The 21,772-nt window shown below is 35.3% G+C and overlaps 2 protein-coding genes across 2 annotated transcripts; one reads left to right on the top strand and one right to left on the bottom strand.

The window, feature by feature from the left end:
* The first annotated feature begins 2,898 nt into the window (after positions 1–2,898).
* LOC128987524 (gastrula zinc finger protein XlCGF52.1-like) lies at positions 2,899–14,998 on the top strand. The gene is made up of 7 exons (XM_054408412.1): positions 2,899–3,055; positions 6,202–6,317; positions 7,208–7,284; positions 7,930–7,981; positions 8,631–8,960; positions 9,767–9,948; positions 12,788–14,998. The coding sequence occupies exons 3-7, from the start codon at positions 7,214–7,216 to the stop codon at positions 13,365–13,367; spliced, it is 1,215 nt and encodes a 404-aa protein (XP_054264387.1). The 5' UTR covers positions 2,899–3,055; positions 6,202–6,317; positions 7,208–7,213; the 3' UTR covers positions 13,368–14,998.
* Positions 14,999–15,527: 529 nt separating this feature from the next.
* LOC128987523 (neuropeptides capa receptor-like) lies at positions 15,528–21,690 on the bottom strand. Its single transcript, XM_054408411.1, has 7 exons — positions 21,032–21,690; positions 20,228–20,318; positions 19,648–19,822; positions 18,608–18,878; positions 17,610–17,829; positions 16,300–16,414; positions 15,528–15,741 (listed from the first exon to the last, which is right to left on the bottom strand). The coding sequence occupies exons 1-7, from the start codon at positions 21,318–21,320 to the stop codon at positions 15,574–15,576; spliced, it is 1,329 nt and encodes a 442-aa protein (XP_054264386.1). The 5' UTR covers positions 21,321–21,690; the 3' UTR covers positions 15,528–15,573.
* Positions 21,691–21,772: the final 82 nt, after the last annotated feature.

The raw sequence follows: 21,772 nt of genomic DNA, 5'->3' as shown, positions 1-21,772 counted from the left end.
CTCCACGCGACGGTGAAAATGCGCGGGGTGGAGCGTCAGTGCGCGTATAGGTCCGCGCAAGACCTGTCCCACGGCTCGCGTCGCGCCGCGACACACGCCGTCTAGAGGCCGTAGTGGATAGTGTTAAAACCTCATAGAGACCTCCGTGCTACACTGTATTTTTAAAGATCTGTGTGATTGATTGATGAGTGATTCGGAAAGTGACGGTGAATTAGCGTGCGCCGCAGCTTGTTATCTATTGTTGAGTGGCGAATATTTGAAGTTAAAATTGAATTCAACGAAAAAAGAGAGGCGTTGGTGGATGGATGCATACAACAAGAGTTTCGCGCCAACATTTGCTGAATAACTGCAAGTTCAACGTGACACCTGTTCACCAGGTGGAAAAACGTCTCGTACTGGCCCAGGGCATCCATGCTCCAACCCATGTCTTTGATGTTTACCGACAACTCACGGGAACGGACGCGCAACCCCGCTCCGCGCCACTCTTGCGCGTAGCACCACGCGCTTACCCTGTCCCACCACGCGAGGCGTGGCACTCCTCGCGCCGTGCGCGCCGCGCAACGCTCCGTGGGACATAAGCTTTTGTGTGATAAATCATAATTCCGTCAAAGGTCATGCCATGTCAGGCCGCGGCCTTTGAAGTGGCAACGTCGCTCGCAAGTGGTGTTGTAACAGCTGTTTTGTTTGGAAGCGGAAGCAGCTAATGGTATTTGTGTATTCACGAAAGATTGGTTACAAGTGTACAGTGTACTGGACGATGACAATATTGACTCCGCTTATAAATGTACATATATAGATTTTTAATACATGTTTTATTTTTAATAAATTTATGCTCATAAATTTAAATCAATAAAGTGCGAATTAATGAGCTTACATGTCTACCATGTTATGGGACAATCTGCCCCATCATGGTGGAAGGATTCCACCACTACCATATGTATTCTTATTGTTAGTTCATAGTTGTCTTGCGGTGGGGCACACGGGAGGGACTAAGGCTAACATATCTTGTAGTGTCAGCGTTCGCCGCTAGAACCGCTAAGTTGACAAAATTTAATTTTATTTTTATTTTTAGTAATAAAATTAACTTTTTTATTATAAAATATTGTTTTAAAACTATAAAATAAATTTTTAATTTTTAAAATAAAACTGTCATAACATAACCTAACCAACTAGACTTGCAGGGGCCCATTTCATAATAAAGTACAAACTAATATTATTAGTAAATCAGCTGATCGCCCAATGCAGATCTAATGGAAATTACAAGTTACAAGTTGTAACTTGTAACTTGTAGTTTATTATGAAATGGGCCCCTGATAATATAAAAACTGTATAAGATAAAAATCTAATTAATGATTACTTATAATTTTTAATTAATTATAAAATTAATTTTAAAATTTAGTATTATAAAACCCGGGACCGGGGGGGATTTAGTTTTATTCGAACCCAGGACCTCTTGAACACCAAATCGAAACGCTACTAACTATGCCACGAACGCCGCTGAAAACACATCGTTTCGTTCGTTACCTTAATCGTGTTGCCTCAAGAGTAGACATTAGCCACTAGAGATATGACGTCACTACACCTAGTCCCTCCCGTGTGCCCGTTCCGTTGTCCGGTCTGTTGCTGTTCTGCCTGATCCACGATCGTTCTGGTCTGCTGCTGAGTGAGTGCTGATTGCTGACCAGTGTTCTCAGACGTACGATAATTATCGTTTTGTACGATAATTTAGCCTCCCGTACGATGTACGATACGTCACCGTACGATAATGCTATTTGTACGATAATTTGGGCAATTGAATAGTACTCTTTTACAAAATTGGTTTGGGAGGTTATACCCAAAAATTTGGAAACATTTTTGCTGTTTTAAATCAAAACTCAGTATTTATTAGAGATGGGATATAAAAATCAATACATAAAAAATCAATCTTATGAAAACTATAAGTTAACTGTTAGTATGAATAAAATTAAAACGAAACCATTTCCATGAAATGTGCTTCTAAACTGCTTGAATGCTTCTGCTTCGCTTCTTCTGCTTCTCCTACACCACGAGAAAGTCTGTTACCATAAGAACAGACCATCCGTACATAATCTCGCCCATTTGGCGAATTATTGGTGTAGTAGTGCACGCCATCGATCTCTATTTTAGAGATCGATGGTGCACGGGTGCACGCACGGCCGCCTTTAACTCCAGGCCTCGGCCTTCAAAGTGGCAACATCACAAGAGGTGTTGTAACAGCTGTTTTGTTTGGAAGTGAAGCAGCTAATGGTATTTGTGTATTAACGAAATATTGGTTACTGGACTATGACAATATTGACTCCGCTTAAAATGTACATAATAGATTTTTAATTCATATTGTTTCGGTTTTCAATTCTGTATGTCTTTTTTTCAATATTTTAATAAATTTATGTTTATAAATTTAAATTGAAATCAATAAAGTGTGAATTAATGAGCTGATATCACCTGTCTGCCATGTTATCTTATGGGACGTCTGTCACTGAACAACATACCACTTGTGGAGATGCCAATTCTACCAGGCCGCGGCCTGTAGTTAAAGGTGGCCGTGAGTGCATGGTGGAAGGAAAATACTGGTGTAGTGTTTGTGTTGAGGTTGAGAAATATTCACATAATATCAGTTACCTACTATGATTACAACGTGCAAAACTAAAAATAATATGGTTTTATGGCGATTTTGAGATTTATAATAAAAAAATATATAAGTCTATTAGGTATTTCAATACTCAAGCCAGTTACGATTGTTATTTAAAATTGTACGATAATTTTTCGTGAAATACGATAATTTAGGACCGCGTGTACGATATTTGACTACGGCCAATCTGGGAACACTGTTGCTGACCCACACATCCACATTAATTTTATTAATTATTACTGAATTTTGCTGTCTGCAACGGCTCCATTCAGTTTTCTTTTCTCACTAAAACTTTATTTGAATTCGAACAAGAACAACTCGAAAACACTGAAATAAATGTCTTTTAAGAAAGTGTAAAGCCAATATGAGTTTTCGCCAAACCTTATGCTGTTTTGTCCAATTGTCCAGGTAAAATTACCATTATACTGACCTAACCTTATTTTGAGTAAACTAGGCTAGTGAGAGAGGGTAGAGACATTAAGTTACCAATATCAGTGCAGTTCAAGGTAAACTTTACCAAATTTGTTTAAGAATAACTAATACAAAATAGGTTTCCATAAATATCGGTAATTTCTTTAATCTAACTCGTAGGCTAATCACTTCAGTATTATTTTAGTTTACTAAAATTGACTTTGGCTAGGCCTAGTTTGGGCTTCGCCCATCTTTTCACAGGATAAAAGAAAAGTTACTGGTACAGTATACTGTAGTCATGGTTAAACTTACACACAATCTTAGTTTATTTGTTTTAACATAGGACTGATTAATTAGATAACCAACTTATTTTAAGTTTAGGCTATTCATTTAGGCCTACTTAAAACAGCTTAGCCCTTTTAACTTGGTCCCTGCTGAGGACTGCGATGGGAGTATGGTAGCCATATCCCCAGAGATTACCTGATTTCAACGTTAAAAATTTAGCTCTAGCGGATTTCTGCAACAAGTGAGAAATCTCTCTTTTACTCTACCTACTAAAATACATCATATAACAGCACTTTTGGAATAAAACAACTCACATAAATGGCTGCACTTTATTTTACGTCCTACACTTATTCGAATGGAAATATCTATCATTCAATTGTTTCATTCAATTTATCGTTTGGTTAGGTAGTTAGGTTAGGTTAACCTTACCTATCTAACTAAACGATATCGCTTATCGATCAATGTTTTCATTCGAATGAGTGTAAGACGTAAAGTAAAGTGCAACCCATAAATTAGCAAATATTGTTATGCAATAACTGAATAATTCAACTCTCGTACTCACTGGATCTATCCATATCAAGTGATCCAACAGGGGTTGCTTGACCATTTTTAAAATAAATAATATTTTTATCCTAGATACCTTTATCAATTCTGGGTTCAAAAGTGATTTTAAAATTTTTTTATCTATTTTGTTACTCCTACGGCGGCCATTTTTGTTTTGCGGAACACGCAAATTTTTGCTCATGTAAGGGTTTGCGTTAACTTGCACAACTCGGTAACCAAGAACATTAGAGTGATGAAACAAAAAGCATTTTAATCTGGAAGAAACAGCCTAAATATTATGTTCTGTACACATTTATTGAAATGTGTATCAAAAACAGTTTTAAACCCATCTCAACATTTCATAAGAAAACGGAAAAATTTCAACTTTTGAAGGCGTATTACCATTGGAACGAATAAAATCTCAGACTTGATTTTTTTTGTGTGTAGCAGCTCAGTAGAACTGTTTGTATTTCAAATATCAACCATGAGACTTAATTCCTTTAAAAAATATCATTTTTCAAAAACTGAAATTTTTTGAAAAATTAAAATTTTGAGTCTCAATATCTTTGTTGGGACAAAGTTTAAAAATCTGAAATTGTTACCAAAAACCCCTCTTATGGTTGTTATACTGCTGTATGAATTTCATCTTTGAGATTTACTTTTAAGCTAAGTTACAGTATCATGAAAATCGCAAAAACCCCATAAGCTTGGGCAACGCGGCTAGTACTGTAGGTAGCTTAAAAATTAATTTATAGGTGTAGGTAATTATTTTAATTACCTACTGAATTGATAGAGGTATCTAGGATAAAATTATTATTTATTTAAAAAATGGTCAAGCAACCAATTATTTTATTTCTGGATCACTTGATATGGATTGACCCCACTACTAATGTTTTTTATTCCTTGGTTTTCTGAAAAATATGTTTTCTGATATTTGTAAATAATGTAGCCTATATAATTTAGTTAAGTGTGTTCATGTTATTTAATGACGTCATCAATCCCCCATGGGGTAAAAGATGAATAACCGGTAATAAGGTTTCAAACACTTTGGCCAGCAATGTCCTTAGTTTATCTTTATCGTCTGTTTCATTGTTCCCAGTCTTTCAATTCACGTCTGGTGACCAGTCCGAAGATATCCTTGTTCACTACCAAAGCCTAACAGACAGAGAGTGTTTTGTTGATTTTATATTCGGTTATTCATAATTTTTGGTGAGATGTGACAAGCGATGCAACTTTTTATATTTTCACGTACCTTTCAATATTGTCAATGTAGCACGAATATTGAACATACACGGTATGGACTAGTAAATATAAAATATAAACAAATTACGTCACTGGCCCGAATGTCTATAGGCTGATAATGGTACCTAACAACTGGTTTGGATGTTTTTTTACACTTCCATTTAAATAATAATAAAAACATGTTTACTTTCGGGCCAGTGACATCATTTAGGCCTAGTGTATGTTTAAGTTTATGATCCATAGCCTACAGTTTCTGTTATAATATTTTTGCTATGCACTAGGTATACAATTTCAATGCTAGCCTATTAATCCACTATTGTAGTGGGGGCCGCCAGCTAAAATCTCATCTTTTTTACTCATTACTATACCGTATGGCAACCCTAAATCGTAGTCATCCTATACTGACACAGGGTGTGTAAAACTACAGTCGGAGTCACTGTAACTTATGGCTTTAAAAAGATTGGTCTATTGTGAGCTTTACGTTAATTGGGGATGAACTAAACTAAGTAACTTATTATGTCAAGGTTCCAGATTGAGTCACCCTTATGTGAGCCTAGCTCTTGTCGCATGTTAAGGGACGCAACGTGACAAAGGAAAAATCAAACTCAAACTGTAACTGTAACGGATATACCTCCCTTTGAAGTTACAGTACAGCGTGTCTTCCCAACAAACAGATATTTTTTCTCAAATTAAATCATGGATTAATCTGTGCATTACACTGATGAAATCATGGAAGTTTTTAACTGCAAAAGATACACCAATACGATTGTAATACTATATAAAGGTTCTTCCAAAGAAAGAGATACCAGATAACATACTAATAATAACTCCGATGACGTAAGGTATGGGAAATATTTTATTCGTTCAATGATCAACCATATTTGGTAACTACGCAATAATTTTGCATTATTGAATTTACACTTAATACTCTTTAAACAATGCTAAATGCTCAAAATATGTATAATTTATCGAACTTAGATGAAATAGCGTACGCCTTGAAAGTAACCGTCGATTTCGACGGGTTTCACCTAGTTTTACGTTAATATATGCTATTAACTATTTATTTGTTTCAGGCAGCAAATTTCACAATCAATGAGAACAGTTTCTTAAGGAAAGGTGTTTCACAGTTATTCAATAAGAAAACTAAGATCTTCAATTTTACCGTCTATTTGACAGTTGTTCATAAAAGGTAAAGTGTAAAAATATCTAAACCGTGATACTGTCGTCCAATACTGCAGAGCGACATAATTAGGCTTAGTAAATATGGTTACGTGAAATCTTTTATCAATAATCAGCAAATTATAAGGCTAAGGAAACTTAAATGAAGCAAATTTTATCTCTTAAAATCCTTTGGTTTTCAACCGTATTATTGTTTAATCTATTATTTTTTAAACAAATTAAACAAAATAGAGCCAACACATTGTAGAAGAGAGAATTTTATATACATTAAATTTCAATTGATTGTAGGAACTATTGATTGATCTCAGACATAATATAAAAATAAAAATGTTATGTTAGCCTATGATAGTAAAAAGTTACTCTCTGAATTTAAAAAATGATTAAAGAAAATGAGAGCAGCAAAACATACAATTAAATTTTTTACTGAAACATCGTTTATAGTATCGTTAATTTGTGCTTAATTTTATGCTGAATGTGAATATGTATGGGTTATGTTATAGTTGCTGGACTTTCCGGGAAAAACTACTCCCGTTTTTAAGTTTGTCGTGTTATTAACTTATTTATCATATTTAAGTTTAATGCAAAAAATTGTATTTTAACGTTACGTCCTAGATCTATCACCCAATATTAAATTTTTTTGTCCTAGGACGCTATAGGCACGAGCCCAGGATTGTTTTTCACATTACTTCAGGCTAGACCTAAGGGGTACGGCATTAACACTTTAAAAAAATCCATTGACTTGGCGGGATTTGAACCCAGAACCTCAGGGAATGAAGTTCCGCGCTCTAACCACTACACCGGCTCGCTCCTCACCCAATATTCTATTGGGGACAGGAAAGTGATTCTAACATAAGTTGTGTTAAAAGGGTTTCTTTATTCAAAACTTTATCTTTTTTTTAGGAAATTATGACTCATCCGATGTCGTTGGAGCTTATAAAGCGTCTCAGCACGTGGCCGGAACTGCAAAAGTCAGTAATGTGAGTACAGTAGGCTTATTGTGGTGTTTACTTTAACTGGCCTAAACATAGAAATATAACAAAGATTACAAATAAATTGTCTAAACGCTTCTTTTGTTCAAAACTCTTTTCAAATAAAGAGTACCAGTACCAACAAGTTTGGTTCAAAACCATGGTACAGCAGCGAGACCAATGATTGTGATTGTTAAATTCTCCATTTTGAATTACACAATACATATTTATATAGGTTCATTTTTAGAAGTAGCCTATACTGTTATCAAATCGATACATGTTATTTATATTAGGGTATAAACTTTTACTACTAACATGAGTAATGAGTATTTTTACAAGCAATCTTCAAATAAATGTTGAATATGTACCGATATTGAACAATTAAAATTAAATAAGAATTAAATTAAATTAAATTACAATTATTATTATGTCAAAATTGTACTATAACTTATTATATTAAAGTGTTTTGGATTAACTGACAAATTAAATGTTTAGAAAAAATACCAGCTGTTGGCTAGCTAGTGAGGTTTCACTGTCAGGACTTGATTTTTCACATGTACACTGTACAGTTGGTTTACACAGAATAGGAAATTTAGACTTCTATGTAGCCTACGTAAAAACAAACTTTACATTTTATTTTATTATTTTTTACAGGAAAAATAGCCTAGCCTTGTTAGAGGGTGCAGCTGAACAAACAAATTCAGAAGTAAGTGAATGTTATGATTATGTTTTACTGTATTTAACTGCCATTGCTAACATATTTGTATTATAGTTAAATGTATAACTAAAGTTTTCAGTTGGTGGTAAAGATTATTGCTACCTATTTTTTTTACCTTATTACTGTAAAACGGTTAAAATCTCCACACATTTTATAATTTAAAAAAAAGTTTGTATTTACGGTACTTGTTTTTTATCAGACATTTTAAATACTTTTATTTATTTTAATAGTGCCATTCACTTTTGTATACTAAAGTCGACATCCCTTCTAGATGGACCAGGTGTCGCCGACTTTCATTAAAAACTACCATAGTTGAATAAGCCAGTCTTAGAGCAAGCTTGTGGCCAAAATTATATTTTATGCTTTGTATCATGTTACTGGGATAGCCTAGTTGACGTGCTCTACAGAATGCTATAGTTACAATAATCCTACCAGTTTGACTTGATTAAACAGTTAGACGGAAATCAGTAATTTACATCAGCGCAATCTGTCGTTGGCTCAATTCATCTACATCCATTTTGAAAAAATGGCGACAACTTTATAAGAATTAATGTCAAGTTGTAACAATAGTCAAAGTTAGTACGTTTAACCCAGGTACACATTAAGCCACTATTGTCTACCATCCGTTTGTACACAGGACACAAATGAAGACCTCGACGATATGGAAGAAAATCCCGCGTTGGAAGGCCACTTTCTCACCGAGCGCTCGCCGGATGTCTCGGCGCTCGACAGTTGCATCTGCAAGTGCCATAGAGCACAGACGACGTTGCGTAAACTCTCTCTTCCGTTCAACTGCAGCAAGTGTAATCAGCAGTTCTGCTGCAAATGTCAGTTTGAAGTCCATCGAGAGTCCCATCGCGGCCAGCGCAAACACCAGTGTGCTACCTGCGGGAAGACGTACAACTACAAGAGTGATTTGGGGCGACACGAATTGGTACACGCTCAGGTCAAACCACATGTTTGTAAGGTGAGTGATTTTTAAAATGCTATAATTAATGCGCGTTTGTAAATTCCGTTAAAATGTTAGGTGAATGTTGATGGAAAATACCAAAATGCACTATTTTGGTCTTTACGTTCTCTCTCGCAAATACTCCCGACATTGGGGGTGAGTCATGAAATGTCAGGGTTGGGGAAGAGTTAGTTCTATACGTCCCATCACAGAAGTTAAAACAATCCAAGATACCGTGTCATATATTTGTAAACTATTGAAAGGATTCCCATTTTCAAGAACAATGAATAATGTATGTTTACCTGTTGGTTGCCAGGTTCTTCAAGTGATATTAAGCTTGATGCATATTTCCACACCAAGTGTGGCATCATCAGGAGCACAGTTCATTTATTTAAAACATATTTTATTTACATCACTGTTCACACTAAATTATATTAACGTGAAATGAATAAAAACACATACCTTACATATACATATGTAAAAATTAACAGCAAATAAAAACAACACAATTGGTGACAAATGGAGCTGCACTCCGGAAATCCACTGAACGAGAGGTGACTCACAGAGCTGGGCTCCGTAATCGGAGTATCAACTGAATAATAGAGGTTGTACGGAGGAGATGTGAGAGCAAAATGAGGTTCAATCGGTTCCTAGAAAGATCCTTGTGAGGTACTGTTACTCTTAAAACTGCCAGACACATATTTTTATATTAAACAACAAATGTGCTCAGAGGAAAACTGTAGTAATGTTTTAATTAGAGAAACTTTTATCACCAGTTGCACAAGTAACCAAAAGTTGTAATTTGTTATTTGTATTTATTTTAGGTTTGCAACCGATCTTTCAACCAAGTAGGCCACCTAATCACGCATCGGCTCACTCACACAGGGGAGAAACCGTTCACCTGCGAAGTTTGCAACAAATCGTTCAGCCGCAAGTCTAACCTGCACAAGCACATGTCGGTCCATACTGGGGAACGCCCGTTCCAATGTACCACTTGTGATTCTAGGTACGTAACTTACCGTGCTCGTTTTTTTCTAAATTTACAGTAAAATTACTTGATTTTTAAGTTTTGGTCTCGGATAAGAATCATATTGTCTAGATTTAATAAATAGGATGGAGAGGACACAGCTAACTCACCTGATGAAAGGTTGCAGACGAGTCAAAGAACACATAAAACACACACATAATAATACTTGATATTTCGCATCTTTCAGAGACTTCTTCAGAAGTAGGCCTAGATGGCAGTTACAAGAACAACAGTTTAAAATAGGATGACACAGTTTGAATTCAAAATGACAGGTTGTCCAACTGACACATTATTTAATCCAAGCTAAATGCTTTTTCCTAAATACATTGTCTAGATTGAAGGCAGTTATTTCTAAGGCCTTATTCTTTAAAGGCAGTTAAGAAATCTGAGTTAGGAGATAAATGTGAGGTTAAATGGGAGTCGGTGGCTCAGTCAGTCGCATAGCGTCGCGGACCTCGGACACAAGGCAGCGATGTCGTGGGTTCGGATCCTGATCACCAGTGTTGGGAAGTAGCGCGCTACAAGTAGCGACGCTACAGTAGCGCGCTACTTTTTTTGTAGCGTTAGCTGTAGCTACGCTACTTTTAAGATTTTGTAGCTTTAGCTGTAGCTAGCTACATTTTTAAAGTAGTTGTAGCGGAATTTTAACTACTTTTCTCGCTACATTAACATTGATGAGATAGTGATTTTTATCATAACCTCAACATTACGTGAAACAACCTCTTTCAAACTGAGATTTTCAAAAAAATTGGGCATACTTTCTTGGCTTTATACAGCTGTTTGCAGCCGTTTCATTCCCTATTACAACGTTGTGTGGACATGGAGGCCATTAAATGAGTGTTATCCACATTTTTGGCTCTCATTTCCTTAATTTACTACTCTATGATTACTGTCAGAAAAATAAAATCGCTAGATGCAGACGACGTTTAAACGTTACCGGTGACAAGAGAAGCTATTGAATGCTTGTAAGTGATTGACAGGGAAATTAGTAATCAATTTAGTTTCTTTATTAAATCGATAGTGTTTCAACTTGGTTTTTAATGGAAACTAACACTAAACCTTAAAATAATGAGAAAGCTGGTCTATCAACCTTTGCTTCAGCTGTTGATTGTGGTTCATCAGCACAAGCCCTTCCTTGGTTAGATTACGAAGATTTTTCAAAGGTTTACAAAATTAACAAAGAGGAAATTACCTGATGAGATTTAAGATATGGCTATTCTACATGATAATAGTAACGAAAAAATCTCCATATAACATGAAACTTACATTGAAAAAAAAGCATAGTTTGCTCCTGCTAACAGCTCTTGTATAGGACTATTACTAGGCTATGCTATGGTTTAAGACGAATACCAAGTTCAATTATTAGGAATATATCTGTTTAGCCAAGTAGGCCCACATGTTATTTTTACTTTACAAATTTCAACATGTTTAAATTAAAAGCCGATTTCAGGTCTTCAGGATAAGTTGCTGAATACTGTTTTCTGTGGTTGAATACCTGAATACTAACTAGGTTGAAGCACAATTTGCCCTATGCATAATGCCAATAAAGGATGATTTCTTGACATTGAAAAGTGTTATTCATAGATCAAGTAACTTATCATTATGGTTAAAAGTTATGGCAATGTCATTTTTAACATTAAAAGTAAAGAAAGGCAATAAACTCCAATTTCACTAGGCTAGGCTCTGTAACACGAAAAAGTATTTTTAAATAATCGTTTTACAGTTTTATTGGTCTTAATTGTTTATATAAGACATCTATAAATGAATCTATATTAAAGAAATAAAATGAGCTTTTAAAATATAGTTTGGTTGTATGTCCTTTGAACTTAATGAGATTTACAAGAAAGATGCTTAAAAATAATGCAATATTTAAAAATAAGTACAGTACTAAATATGATGGGACACCGAACTATTTGGTTCTGTTGTTGTAATGTTAGGTTTATAGTGCCAACAAATTAAATACAATCTAGGAATAATTTGTTTTCCAAGTAATGTTAGATAAAATACTGGCATTTTTTAATGTTTGTTCAATAAAAATGTAGTTGCAATTAATTTTACATTTACCTAATGTGCAAAGGAATAAAAAGTATCGTCTTTGGAAAAGTAGCTAAAATTGTAGCTGTAGCTACATTTCATTGTAGCTGTAGTTGTAGCTAGCTACTTTTTCAGAACTGTAGCTGTAGCTGTAGCTAAGCTACTTTTTTTGAAATGTAGCAGTAGTTGTAGCTAGCTACATTTTAAAAGTAGCTTCCCCAACACTGCTGATCACTGCCGCAAACATTTTATCAGTACAGTTCACCTTTGTACTGTACCGGCTCACCCCTTGCTTTACTAGATACTTTCTACACACAGATCTGTAGTCTATGTAAACGGTCAAATGCAAGGTTAAAAGAAGAGAAAAAACCTTGTATGTATTTAACGGTGCATCGGCTGATCCTTTATTACTACCGCTCGACTTATTTCACACTAAAGGGGACTAGGGGGCTCAAAAGCAAAAAGTAATTGATTTAATATTAGAAATACAATTAATACAACAAAAAATCTGGTTTCTCTTAGAATATCTGTTAACTGCATACCAAATGTGTTGACCGATTTCATTGTGTAAAGTTTGTTATCAAATGAAAAGGGAATTTAGATAAACCGCAATATTGCATTGTTTTATATTTATTTATTTACAAAATTTAAGTAATGTACCAGCCAATGTTCGATAAACAATATTCGTCTTAGCTAACGATCCAATTCTTGGTTCGCCAAAGGCTGTCCGCAATAATCCTTGAAACACTCAAATACTTGAAATAACAGACAATATTTCCTCTAGATTCAGTCGCAAGGGGGATCTTCAGCGGCATTCGATGCTCCACACAGGCGAACGTCCGTACAAGTGCGACTTTTGTGACAAGACGTTCAGTCAAAAGCCGCACCTCACGAGCCACTCAGCTGTTCACACGGGTGAGCGACCCTACAAGTGTCTGGCTTGTGGACGATCCTTCATCCGCAAGAACCTGCTGTTGAAACACCAGGAGGAGGACTGTGCAGACTTCGCAACCACGAGCGATTTTACCACTCTGTCTTCAAACTCGTTTTTCAACTTAAACCATCTACTGGCGGGAGACGACGAGACCGAAAGCACCGTGGAAAAGTCTTTTTTCAACGTTTCTGTGAGCGAGAAATGTAAATCGGTTAAGTCGGATCGCAAGATGTCAAGATCAAGATTGATCAAGAATAAGAATTTAGCTCATAGTGAAGTGGATGCAGAAAATTCCAAAAGTGAAACCGAGTCTGAAGTAAAAGTTGAAAATATAGAAAGTATGGAACAAGATGAAGATTCGTCTGAAATAAACGAGAAAGACGAAGCAAAACTTCCGATTAAAGTTTTTAAGAAGATTGTGGATGTTTAATATATCTGTTATTCTTAAAACCAGCTTGTTAGATTAGTTTATAGTGAATGTTGTAGTTAATGTCACTTCATTGAATTGTAATCGAGAAATTGCATCAAAACAGTAGTTTTCTTAAAATGAATTTAAATAGTCATGCTTAAAAACATGACTATAACGTTTTACTTTAGACAATTATGTTTCTTGTTGTATTATCAATTTAATTTGAATCACACGCTTAATTGATTGTTGAGATGTGGTATTTTTATTTCTTTTGTACAAGTTATTTCAACATATACTGTTAAGTAAGGTTACTAATTAATCCATGTTACACATTTATTGAGTCCTTTTTAAGTGTTATTTTTTGTTTTGTAAATATTTATGTGAACACAAAAATTAGTCTCACGACAATAAACATACTGTTTGATTCCTGATGATTACTAATTTTACTTTGGAGAATGGTGCTTTGAAAACACACTTATCTCTTATCAAATATGTCATAGCACTCACTAATGCACTGCTCTATTTAGTTACCATCTTAGTAACTTTTACAATCAGTAGATTATGTTTTAGAATAGAAAACAGAGAATCTTTCCTAGTTTTAAGTTCATATAATTATTCTACAGAACTTTTTTTATTAACTGTAGTTAGGCCTACGAATTAAATGTAGCATAAATGTTGTAGGGAATTAAATGTATGCTTTATTACATATATGTTCCTTCTCTGTATATTCTTTATTACTTATAGTATTACATATTGGAGAAAGTATTATTGATGTCAAAATGTCCGAGGTTGAGTTTTTGGTAGAAATATCCGTTTTGGATCCCTATGAACCCAAAAAAGTGGTTTTAAAAGTGAGTGGATGTATACAGAGTTACAGACACCTGTGGTCCGAACTTGATTACATTTAGTATGTGGGCGTTAATCCATGGTATCTCCAGGTATTTATTCAATTTAAATTTTAAATATGGATTTTTCCTTAGAAACACATTAAATAACAGAGAAATAGGATTTGTACAAAAACAGCTCACACAATTTAAGTTCTAATTTAATATGTTATGACTCTATCAACTCTAAGCAAAATGGTACAACCCATGCTGTAAAAATTACGATTCAAAATATATTGCTTTTGTTATTTTCCACATAAAATATCATAGTCACTCCCATTGCCCATGATAAGGGTTGTTGACAAGCTAATGGGAGAAAGTATTCGTCAGATTGCTGAAACCGTTTATTATATTTCTATTATTTCACTGAACATCGATTTGATTTGGGGTTTCAGGAATTACTTCCGATAGTTTTATGTCTACTGTATTTTCAACGAGTTGGCTGGTTTTGATATTTATTTTATTTTTTGAATGGTATCTGGGCTCAGAAACTTGGAATGGATCCAGCGACTTTCAGATTGAAGGCGAGCACTGTAACCATTCTGCTACCAAGACAATGTTAAATAGACTAACTTATTACAGGAACAATATATAATAAATTAGTGTTTATTCATGACCAAAAATTCAGTATTGCATTATTACTAAGCTGATTCTTTTAGTTACCGTAGCTTTTATAAGAACTATTGTTTGTTAAGTTTAGACCAATGTGATGGACGTTTTGTTAATTTGACTGTTGTAGGCTGTATTAAGGAAATAAATAACATTACTTTCTACAAAACTTCTTTATCAAGTCCTTTCTATCCAGGATTAATTTGTACAACCATTTGAACAAAAAAGACAACTAAAATAAGATTGAAGGTAGCAAAATTGTGTATAAAAAGTAGCAGCCTTAGAGATGAAAATTAAATGTCAAATGTTGTGAACATTGAATGTTGATAATCTACCAGCAATACTTTAAATTTTTAATTTTATCTAATTACAATAACATTTATAAATCAAAATTTATATTTTACTGAAGGAAAATATTAATTAAGAGTCGGTAGGAGTAAATTGATGTTGACCGTCAGCCGTAAGGTAGTGCAGAATTGTTTCACATTGAAAACCGTTACAAAGTAAGTTGGTAACTATTACTGGCCCTTTGAAAGCGCTCGCTTGAAATAAAACAAAGGTTAGGGGTTGTATCCCAACAGCCTGGTATACTTACCATCAGTATCTACACTAGGTCATAAGCCTAAAAGTTACACCTAAATCGTAAAAATGTGTAGTAGGGTTGGAAAAGTATGTAAATTTAAAAGAATGAAAAACAACACTAGAAATCTGATTTAATAATTAGCTTGGGTCTGTTACAAGCAAGTTTCCATTTCCACACAAATCTTGGGGACAGGTTGACTCTTGCGAGTCTGCGAATGATCCATGGTGACTCGCAGTTCCGTCCACGGCCAATGACTCTGGGTAGTCACTGTAGTGCTGCCCTCATCTGGAGATATTGTCACCACCAAGTCTCGTCCGGGCTGAACAAAAACTACTTTAGATTAAGTTTTCATACCCTGGAGCTTAGGTAGGACTAAAAAAGAATTATATTGTATTCCAGAGATAACCCAATGAAAAGGCAAGGTGTAAAGCATTTTCAAGTGTCATTTTGTGTGATCATGCAATAAAGTGCCATATTTTCTAATGTCATGCTGTAGTTTCTAAATGGGAAGACTTGAAGACAAAATTTTAAAAGTAAATAATCTTTTACAATAAATGCTTAAAATCATAAAATACAAAGTGCTTTTTAAAGCTGGGTTTTCCTAGGCGCAGAAGCGTAATGTGGATTGTGGAGTCCGCTGTCCTCCTCTGAGATTATGTAATGGTACTACTGTACTCATAGAAGTGGAGCGGCCCACCATTGAAATCGCTTCTCCACACTGTGTTCCACTACCATGCCTTGGAAAACCTGGCTTAAGAAATTTTAATGTTAACTACTCCATAAAAAAATGGAGGTCGTTTAAATAGTTAAGTTGGAGACCAATAGGAATTGCTATTATTAAAAAGTAATTCAACCACATAGTTAACCAATCCCAAACCTTGTTCCACTTGATTTTTGTTTCTTCAGGAGGTTTGAGAGGCGCCGTCTCTGAAACGGACGATCTATACGCACTTCGAGGACCACTAGTGCTTCTGACGCTGTCTTGGCGGGTTCTGAAAGTTCCATAAATGAAAAAACTGAAGGCCTATAATTAGGTTGTGACTAGAAAAGTATAAACTTTACTCCAAGGGACTTCTCATGTCAGAAGTTTAAGTGGTTCTATAGATTTTAAATTTTTAGATGAACTTCCTTCTAAAACATCGTGGGGCAAGTTTCATACACAGTGTCTTTGCTACTAAGATATCCACCTGAATTTAACAAGAATGCTTGATTTCAGGTATAACATAAAAAGGTGTACAGTAGACTCACTCTTATCCGGACACCTTTTAACTGGACATTGGTTTTACCGGACTACACTCGGCGGAAATTACATCTCTTTAACCGGACAATTTTTATCAGGGCCGGCAAGAGCCGTCACGGGCCCCTGGGCTGAGCTATCCCGGGCCCCCTATTTTCCTGATTTAATGTCCAGCCACGTCCGTGCCACTTCGTTACACATATAACATATATACGTTTTAAATACATATCTAAAATGCATGTTAGTTTCATTAATTCTCGTGCTCACAGTTACAACTTTGCTTCAGTCAAAAATTACTAAATAAACGGGACAACCATGCTAAAATGTTGTCTTTAGCAGATTACATGTACAAAAAAGATTAACATTTTACTGGGCCGGGCCCCTTCACAACCCAAGGCCCCGGGGCTCTGGTCCCACCTGCCCCCCCCCCCCTCTAGCCGGCCCTGATTTTTATCAGCACATTTAGATCAACAAGAAGTGGGCAATACTGAAACTACTGTTCTTGTGGTAAAGATTTGAGACCAGTGATCACATGTCTTAATACAATAAATGCTCTCCTAAATTTAAGTAGAATATCACAGTAAACAGTCCGTTTTAACAAGTTTTTGGGGGCGTCGTGAAAACCCATTATCCGGACTAGCCTCGGTCCGGATAAGAGGGAGTCTACTGTATATTCAATGACTTGTTCAAGAACTTGGATTAATATTCAGCTTAAAATATGCAACAGTGCTACTGTGTTAACTCTAATATGCGTTGCTGTCTCTAAGAATTTATAGATAACCTCAAAAAGAAAAACACAATACTTCGCAAATCTTCTCTGTATAAGATATCAGATTTTACTAAGACATACCTCAAACTTTAAACATATTTTTATAACAAAATATACAGAAAAACCTGTTACACATTTTTACATTTCAAGCTAGTGTTTTATCCACTAATCATATACAAACCTGCCGCAGAATGTCCGCCGGAAGCCGTCTCTGTATTTGCCAGACATTAGGTTATACAGCAAAGGATTAGCTGTTGATGAAAGGTAGTAGAAACATCCGGCTACGTAGTAGAGCCACTCGTTGATCTGGTAGTAGTAGTCACTGTCTCTACCGTAGCGGTAGTGGAGTCTCTGGGCATGGTATGGGGCCCAGCATAGGAAGAAGGTTATCACGACTGCAACTAGAGTGAAGAAAAATTATGGGTTCCTGATTCTGGATTAGTGATTCGTCTGAAAACGCTCGCTTTACAAGAAGAAGGTCCTGTGGCGGTTTAAGGGGGGCTATAGGGGATAAAGCCCCCCCCCCATTGGACCCTAAAAAATAAATGTAGGCCTAAACATGTATTTTTTATACAATAATTATTATAGATGTTAAAATGGTTTTAAGAAGAAGCTGGATGAAGAGCTAGTTATCGTGGATGAAAAACAGCTGATTGTAGACCAATTTTTTCCTGACCCACCTTTAGCCCAGAACTGTTTTACACATTACTTCAAGCTAGTCCTAGAGGGTTGCCGCATCAATTGTATAAAATACATTGGTGATTGATCGGATTTGAACCTGGGACCTTGAGCACCGAATCCCTGCGCTCTACCACTAGACCAAAACTCTCCCTGATTGAGGACAGTAAGATACACAAGACTTCTCAATCCAACACTCAACTGATGATTATTTTAAATGTTTCACAGAGTTTCGTAAATAATGTTTTGTTAGTTTTTACACTATTTGTAAACCTTGACTATCGCCTGTTTACACAGCGATGCTTGTAATCTTTTTTAGACAAAATATTGACTATAGTAAAACTAGTTTTAAGACGTAACACGACAGCCTGGCCTAGAAATGAGTCAAAACTTTCCCAATTGCAACATTACGGACTGTATGAATGCAGGTAGGCTAAACACATACAATTTTAAAATAAATTAAATTTTTAAAGAAATTTGTATCTTTAATCGAAACATTACCCAACATCCTGATAATCGACTTCCTCGACTGAGATGTTTTTGTCTCCCCATGCACTGACCCGTTCACTCCCTTGTCCAACGACCCAGATCGGATCTGCAGCCCGATCTTAGTGTACAAGACGCCGATGATGCACAACGGCAGGAGGAAGAACACAATGAAGCTGAGCTCGTAGATTGGCAAGTTATCTGGAATGTTCTCGTCCAACATCCCGCAAAACGCAGACTCCTCTACGATGTTGTTTGTTTCTGGCGGAAACGTGATGTAGTTCACCTGGAAAACGATGGACTTACAAGATAGAAGTGAAACAAATTATGATTTGCATTATTGTAGAAAGTAAAGAATCAATTTTGATGGTTGAATTTATTAAAATCTGTCACAGTGTCTTTTAAATATTAGTTGGACACCTTTCTGGATACAGCAAAGATTCCATTGCATAGAATGACATCTAGACCTAAGCACGGTATTACTAAATAGTGATATCAACAACCTATCTATACACAAATAAGGACATTATTAATCCTATTTTGATATTTTAAAATATCCAGTAATGATTTATTTCATGTACTTCTATCTGCTTTTCATTTTCATAATTATTTTCCCTATATCTTCTTATTATACTTTCCTACAACATTCTCACTTCAAGTGACAATTCCCTTAACTGTTCTCAACTCAAGGCGTTTCTTAGCAAAAAATATCCTGAAACGACTGAATTGCTATTTCTAGGACTTCCTGCACTTATCTTCATCACTGCGATAACAATTAATGTTTCTATCTGCCTAGCTTCAAATCCTGGGATACTAGGATCTAGCCCGGAACCGTTTACACATTACTTCAGACTAGACGTAGAGGGTCGTGACATCATCATATGGATACAATGGTAATTGATGGGATTTGAACCCACGACCTCAGCAGTAAAGCCCTGCGCTCTACGACTAGACCATCTTACTCCCAGCACTGCTTTGCCCGTGTGATTTATAAATTTAAGGCTATTTACCTAACTGTCTTTATGTTTCGAGTATTTTATTTGACAAAAAATCACCTTCGTAAACAAAGCGAAGGGTAGAGCGCTGATGAACGACAGTCCCCAGACAACAGTTACGATCCGCACGGCTCGTCTCAGCCCTGTCATGGTGTAGGAGAGTAATGGATGACAGATGGCGAGGTAACGTTCAGTTGTAAACGCAACTATTGTCAGCACTGACGTGTAGGACGTCCTGAAAAGACGTATACGGATAAGTAAAAAATATTGTGGAAAAGATTTGTCAAACAAAATTGACTTTTGCCAAACGGAACATTTTAAATAATTTTTAGGATTTTATTTACAAGTGAGTGGAATGTATCAAATAATATTCCAACATTAGCGACGCTGATAGAATTTATCTTGTAAAACTTAGACAAATTGTAGGGCCTATGAAAAGAAAGAAGATAAAAACAGAAAAGTTCAAAATTATTTAAAACAGTATTTTATTGTGAATAGAAAATGTTGTTGTGTGATGACAATACCATGATAAAACTCGGAAAGCAACGATAAACAAAGAGAAAACAGAATCAACATATCTAATTCACTCTAAAACTTGTGAAATTCGACATGTCATACTTTTTGTAAGAATAATACCTACATTTCGGAGATGAGGGCTCTTAGTTTGCAGAATGGTTCTCCCAAAGTCCAAGGATACTGCTGCCAGAATGCACTTAAGTCATTTGGTAAACCTGCAAACAATTCAACTGTATTATCAAACAATTTGGCAAACAATTCAAATGTCTCTATTATACCGTTCGGAAGACTTCCAAAAAATCGGTTTCAAATGGTTTTTACTAAAATCAGGTTATGGCTTGGTAAAAATCTGTAGACACAAAATTTATCACATGTTTGGTAAAGAATTTCCGTATATTTTTATCCAAGGTATAAATAGAAGTGGCAAAATATAAATAAAAGATTTAAAACTATACTTCTCTTGGTTTCATTCAAATCCAAAAGAAAATTGACTCTTAACATACTTTAAATACTCATTATTAAAATAATGTTTACATTAAATCTTGGGCAAAATGACACTTTTGAAACAACAAAATGAAACAAAACGACTTGTCAAAATGGAAATGTAACTCTTTTACTTGGATAAGTAACTCTACATTGCTTGAAGTTAGAGAACAAGGATTTTGAAGCTCAAGTTTCATTAAGTAAAGATATCTGCATAAAAAAGTAAGAATACTGAACAATTTGATTCAGTGATTTGATACTGATCAACAATTAGATTTGATTTGATTACTTTGAAATACGTACATTTTTTACCAAGGGTCACTTGAAAGAAAATGTAATTGGCCTAAAGAGATTTTAGTTCAGTGTAGCATTACCTCTAACTGGAAATTTATGTTTCCTCTTACTATACTGTACATGAAAAATTCCAAATTAAAATAAAATTTACCAAGCAATAGAAGAGTGACATCCGACACTGCTAGGCTGAAAAGATAGTAATTTGTAGCTGTGTGTAGACTAGTGTTGAAGATAATGACGACGCACGTCGCGATGTTTCCGACGACTCCAGAGAGGAAGATGAAGGCGTAGACGATGGTTATCGGCACTACGACGGACAACGGGAGATGCTTTGGTCCTCGGTTCTGCAGTAGATAATGTTCCAACGAGATGTTTGTCGAGCCGGTGGGCAACGGATGTTCCAATCCCCAAACCTCATCGTTCGCCCATACTTCATTCATACCACGGAATTTTCAGATAATAATTTGATTCGTGTTAATTTCTACTGTTTCTTTCTCAAATATTAAGTATGTGTTGAATCAGATTTTTTACAGACACTTTCTATTTTCAATTGAAGTAAAAATAAATTTTACTAATAAAATATTGTTTCAATTCAAATCACTTAATGGCTATTTTACAAAATTCTAACGCCAAAACTTTCCCGGTAAGGTAATAGCCACGTTCAAAATTATAGCTTCTAAAAATAATTACCGTGAACATTTTTCATCGGAGTCTTTTTGGATAGTGTTCAATGACTGAACTTAAATATTAACACGGTGTAGATGTATAAAAGTAACTAAAAGACCTTGTCAAATGCAGTTGACTAATTGATCAAGCAAATAATTAATTAATTGATAAAAGACTTCATCTGTAAGCCTTGGGCTTAGTGGTGATAAGGTGTAAGATTTGGATT

The sequence above is a fragment of the Macrosteles quadrilineatus genome, unplaced genomic scaffold, assembly GCF_028750875.1.
Source record: "Macrosteles quadrilineatus isolate MER2022 unplaced genomic scaffold, UCM_ALF_1.0 Scaffold_2__2_contigs__length_208266976, whole genome shotgun sequence".
Taxonomy (NCBI): Eukaryota; Metazoa; Arthropoda; class Insecta; order Hemiptera; family Cicadellidae; genus Macrosteles; species Macrosteles quadrilineatus.
The sequence above is the reverse complement of the archived record's forward strand: the minus strand, read 5'-3'. Positions and strand labels throughout refer to the sequence as shown.

What these genes read in the sequence shown, in the direction of transcription:
- LOC128987523 (XM_054408411.1), bottom strand. Translation starts at nt 21,320, where the DNA reads ATGAATGAAGTATGGGCGAACGATGAGGTTTGGGGATTGGAACATCCG. An exon ending in CCTTCGCTTTGTTTACGAAG is followed by an intron (nt 18,879 to 19,647) that starts GTGATTTTTTGT and finishes ATCGTTTTCCAG; the next exon opens with GTGAACTACATCACGTTTCC. An exon ending in CGGCGGACATTCTGCGGCAG is followed by an intron (nt 16,415 to 17,609) that starts GTTTGTATATGA and finishes TGGAACTTTCAG; the next exon opens with AACCCGCCAAGACAGCGTCA.
- LOC128987524 (XM_054408412.1), top strand. Translation starts at nt 7,214, where the DNA reads ATGACTCATCCGATGTCGTTGGAGCTTATAAAGCGTCTCAGCACGTGG. An exon ending in GAACTGCAAAAGTCAGTAAT is followed by an intron (nt 7,285 to 7,929) that starts GTGAGTACAGTA and finishes TATTTTTTACAG; the next exon opens with GAAAAATAGCCTAGCCTTGT. An exon ending in TCAAACCACATGTTTGTAAG is followed by an intron (nt 8,961 to 9,766) that starts GTGAGTGATTTT and finishes TATTTATTTTAG; the next exon opens with GTTTGCAACCGATCTTTCAA.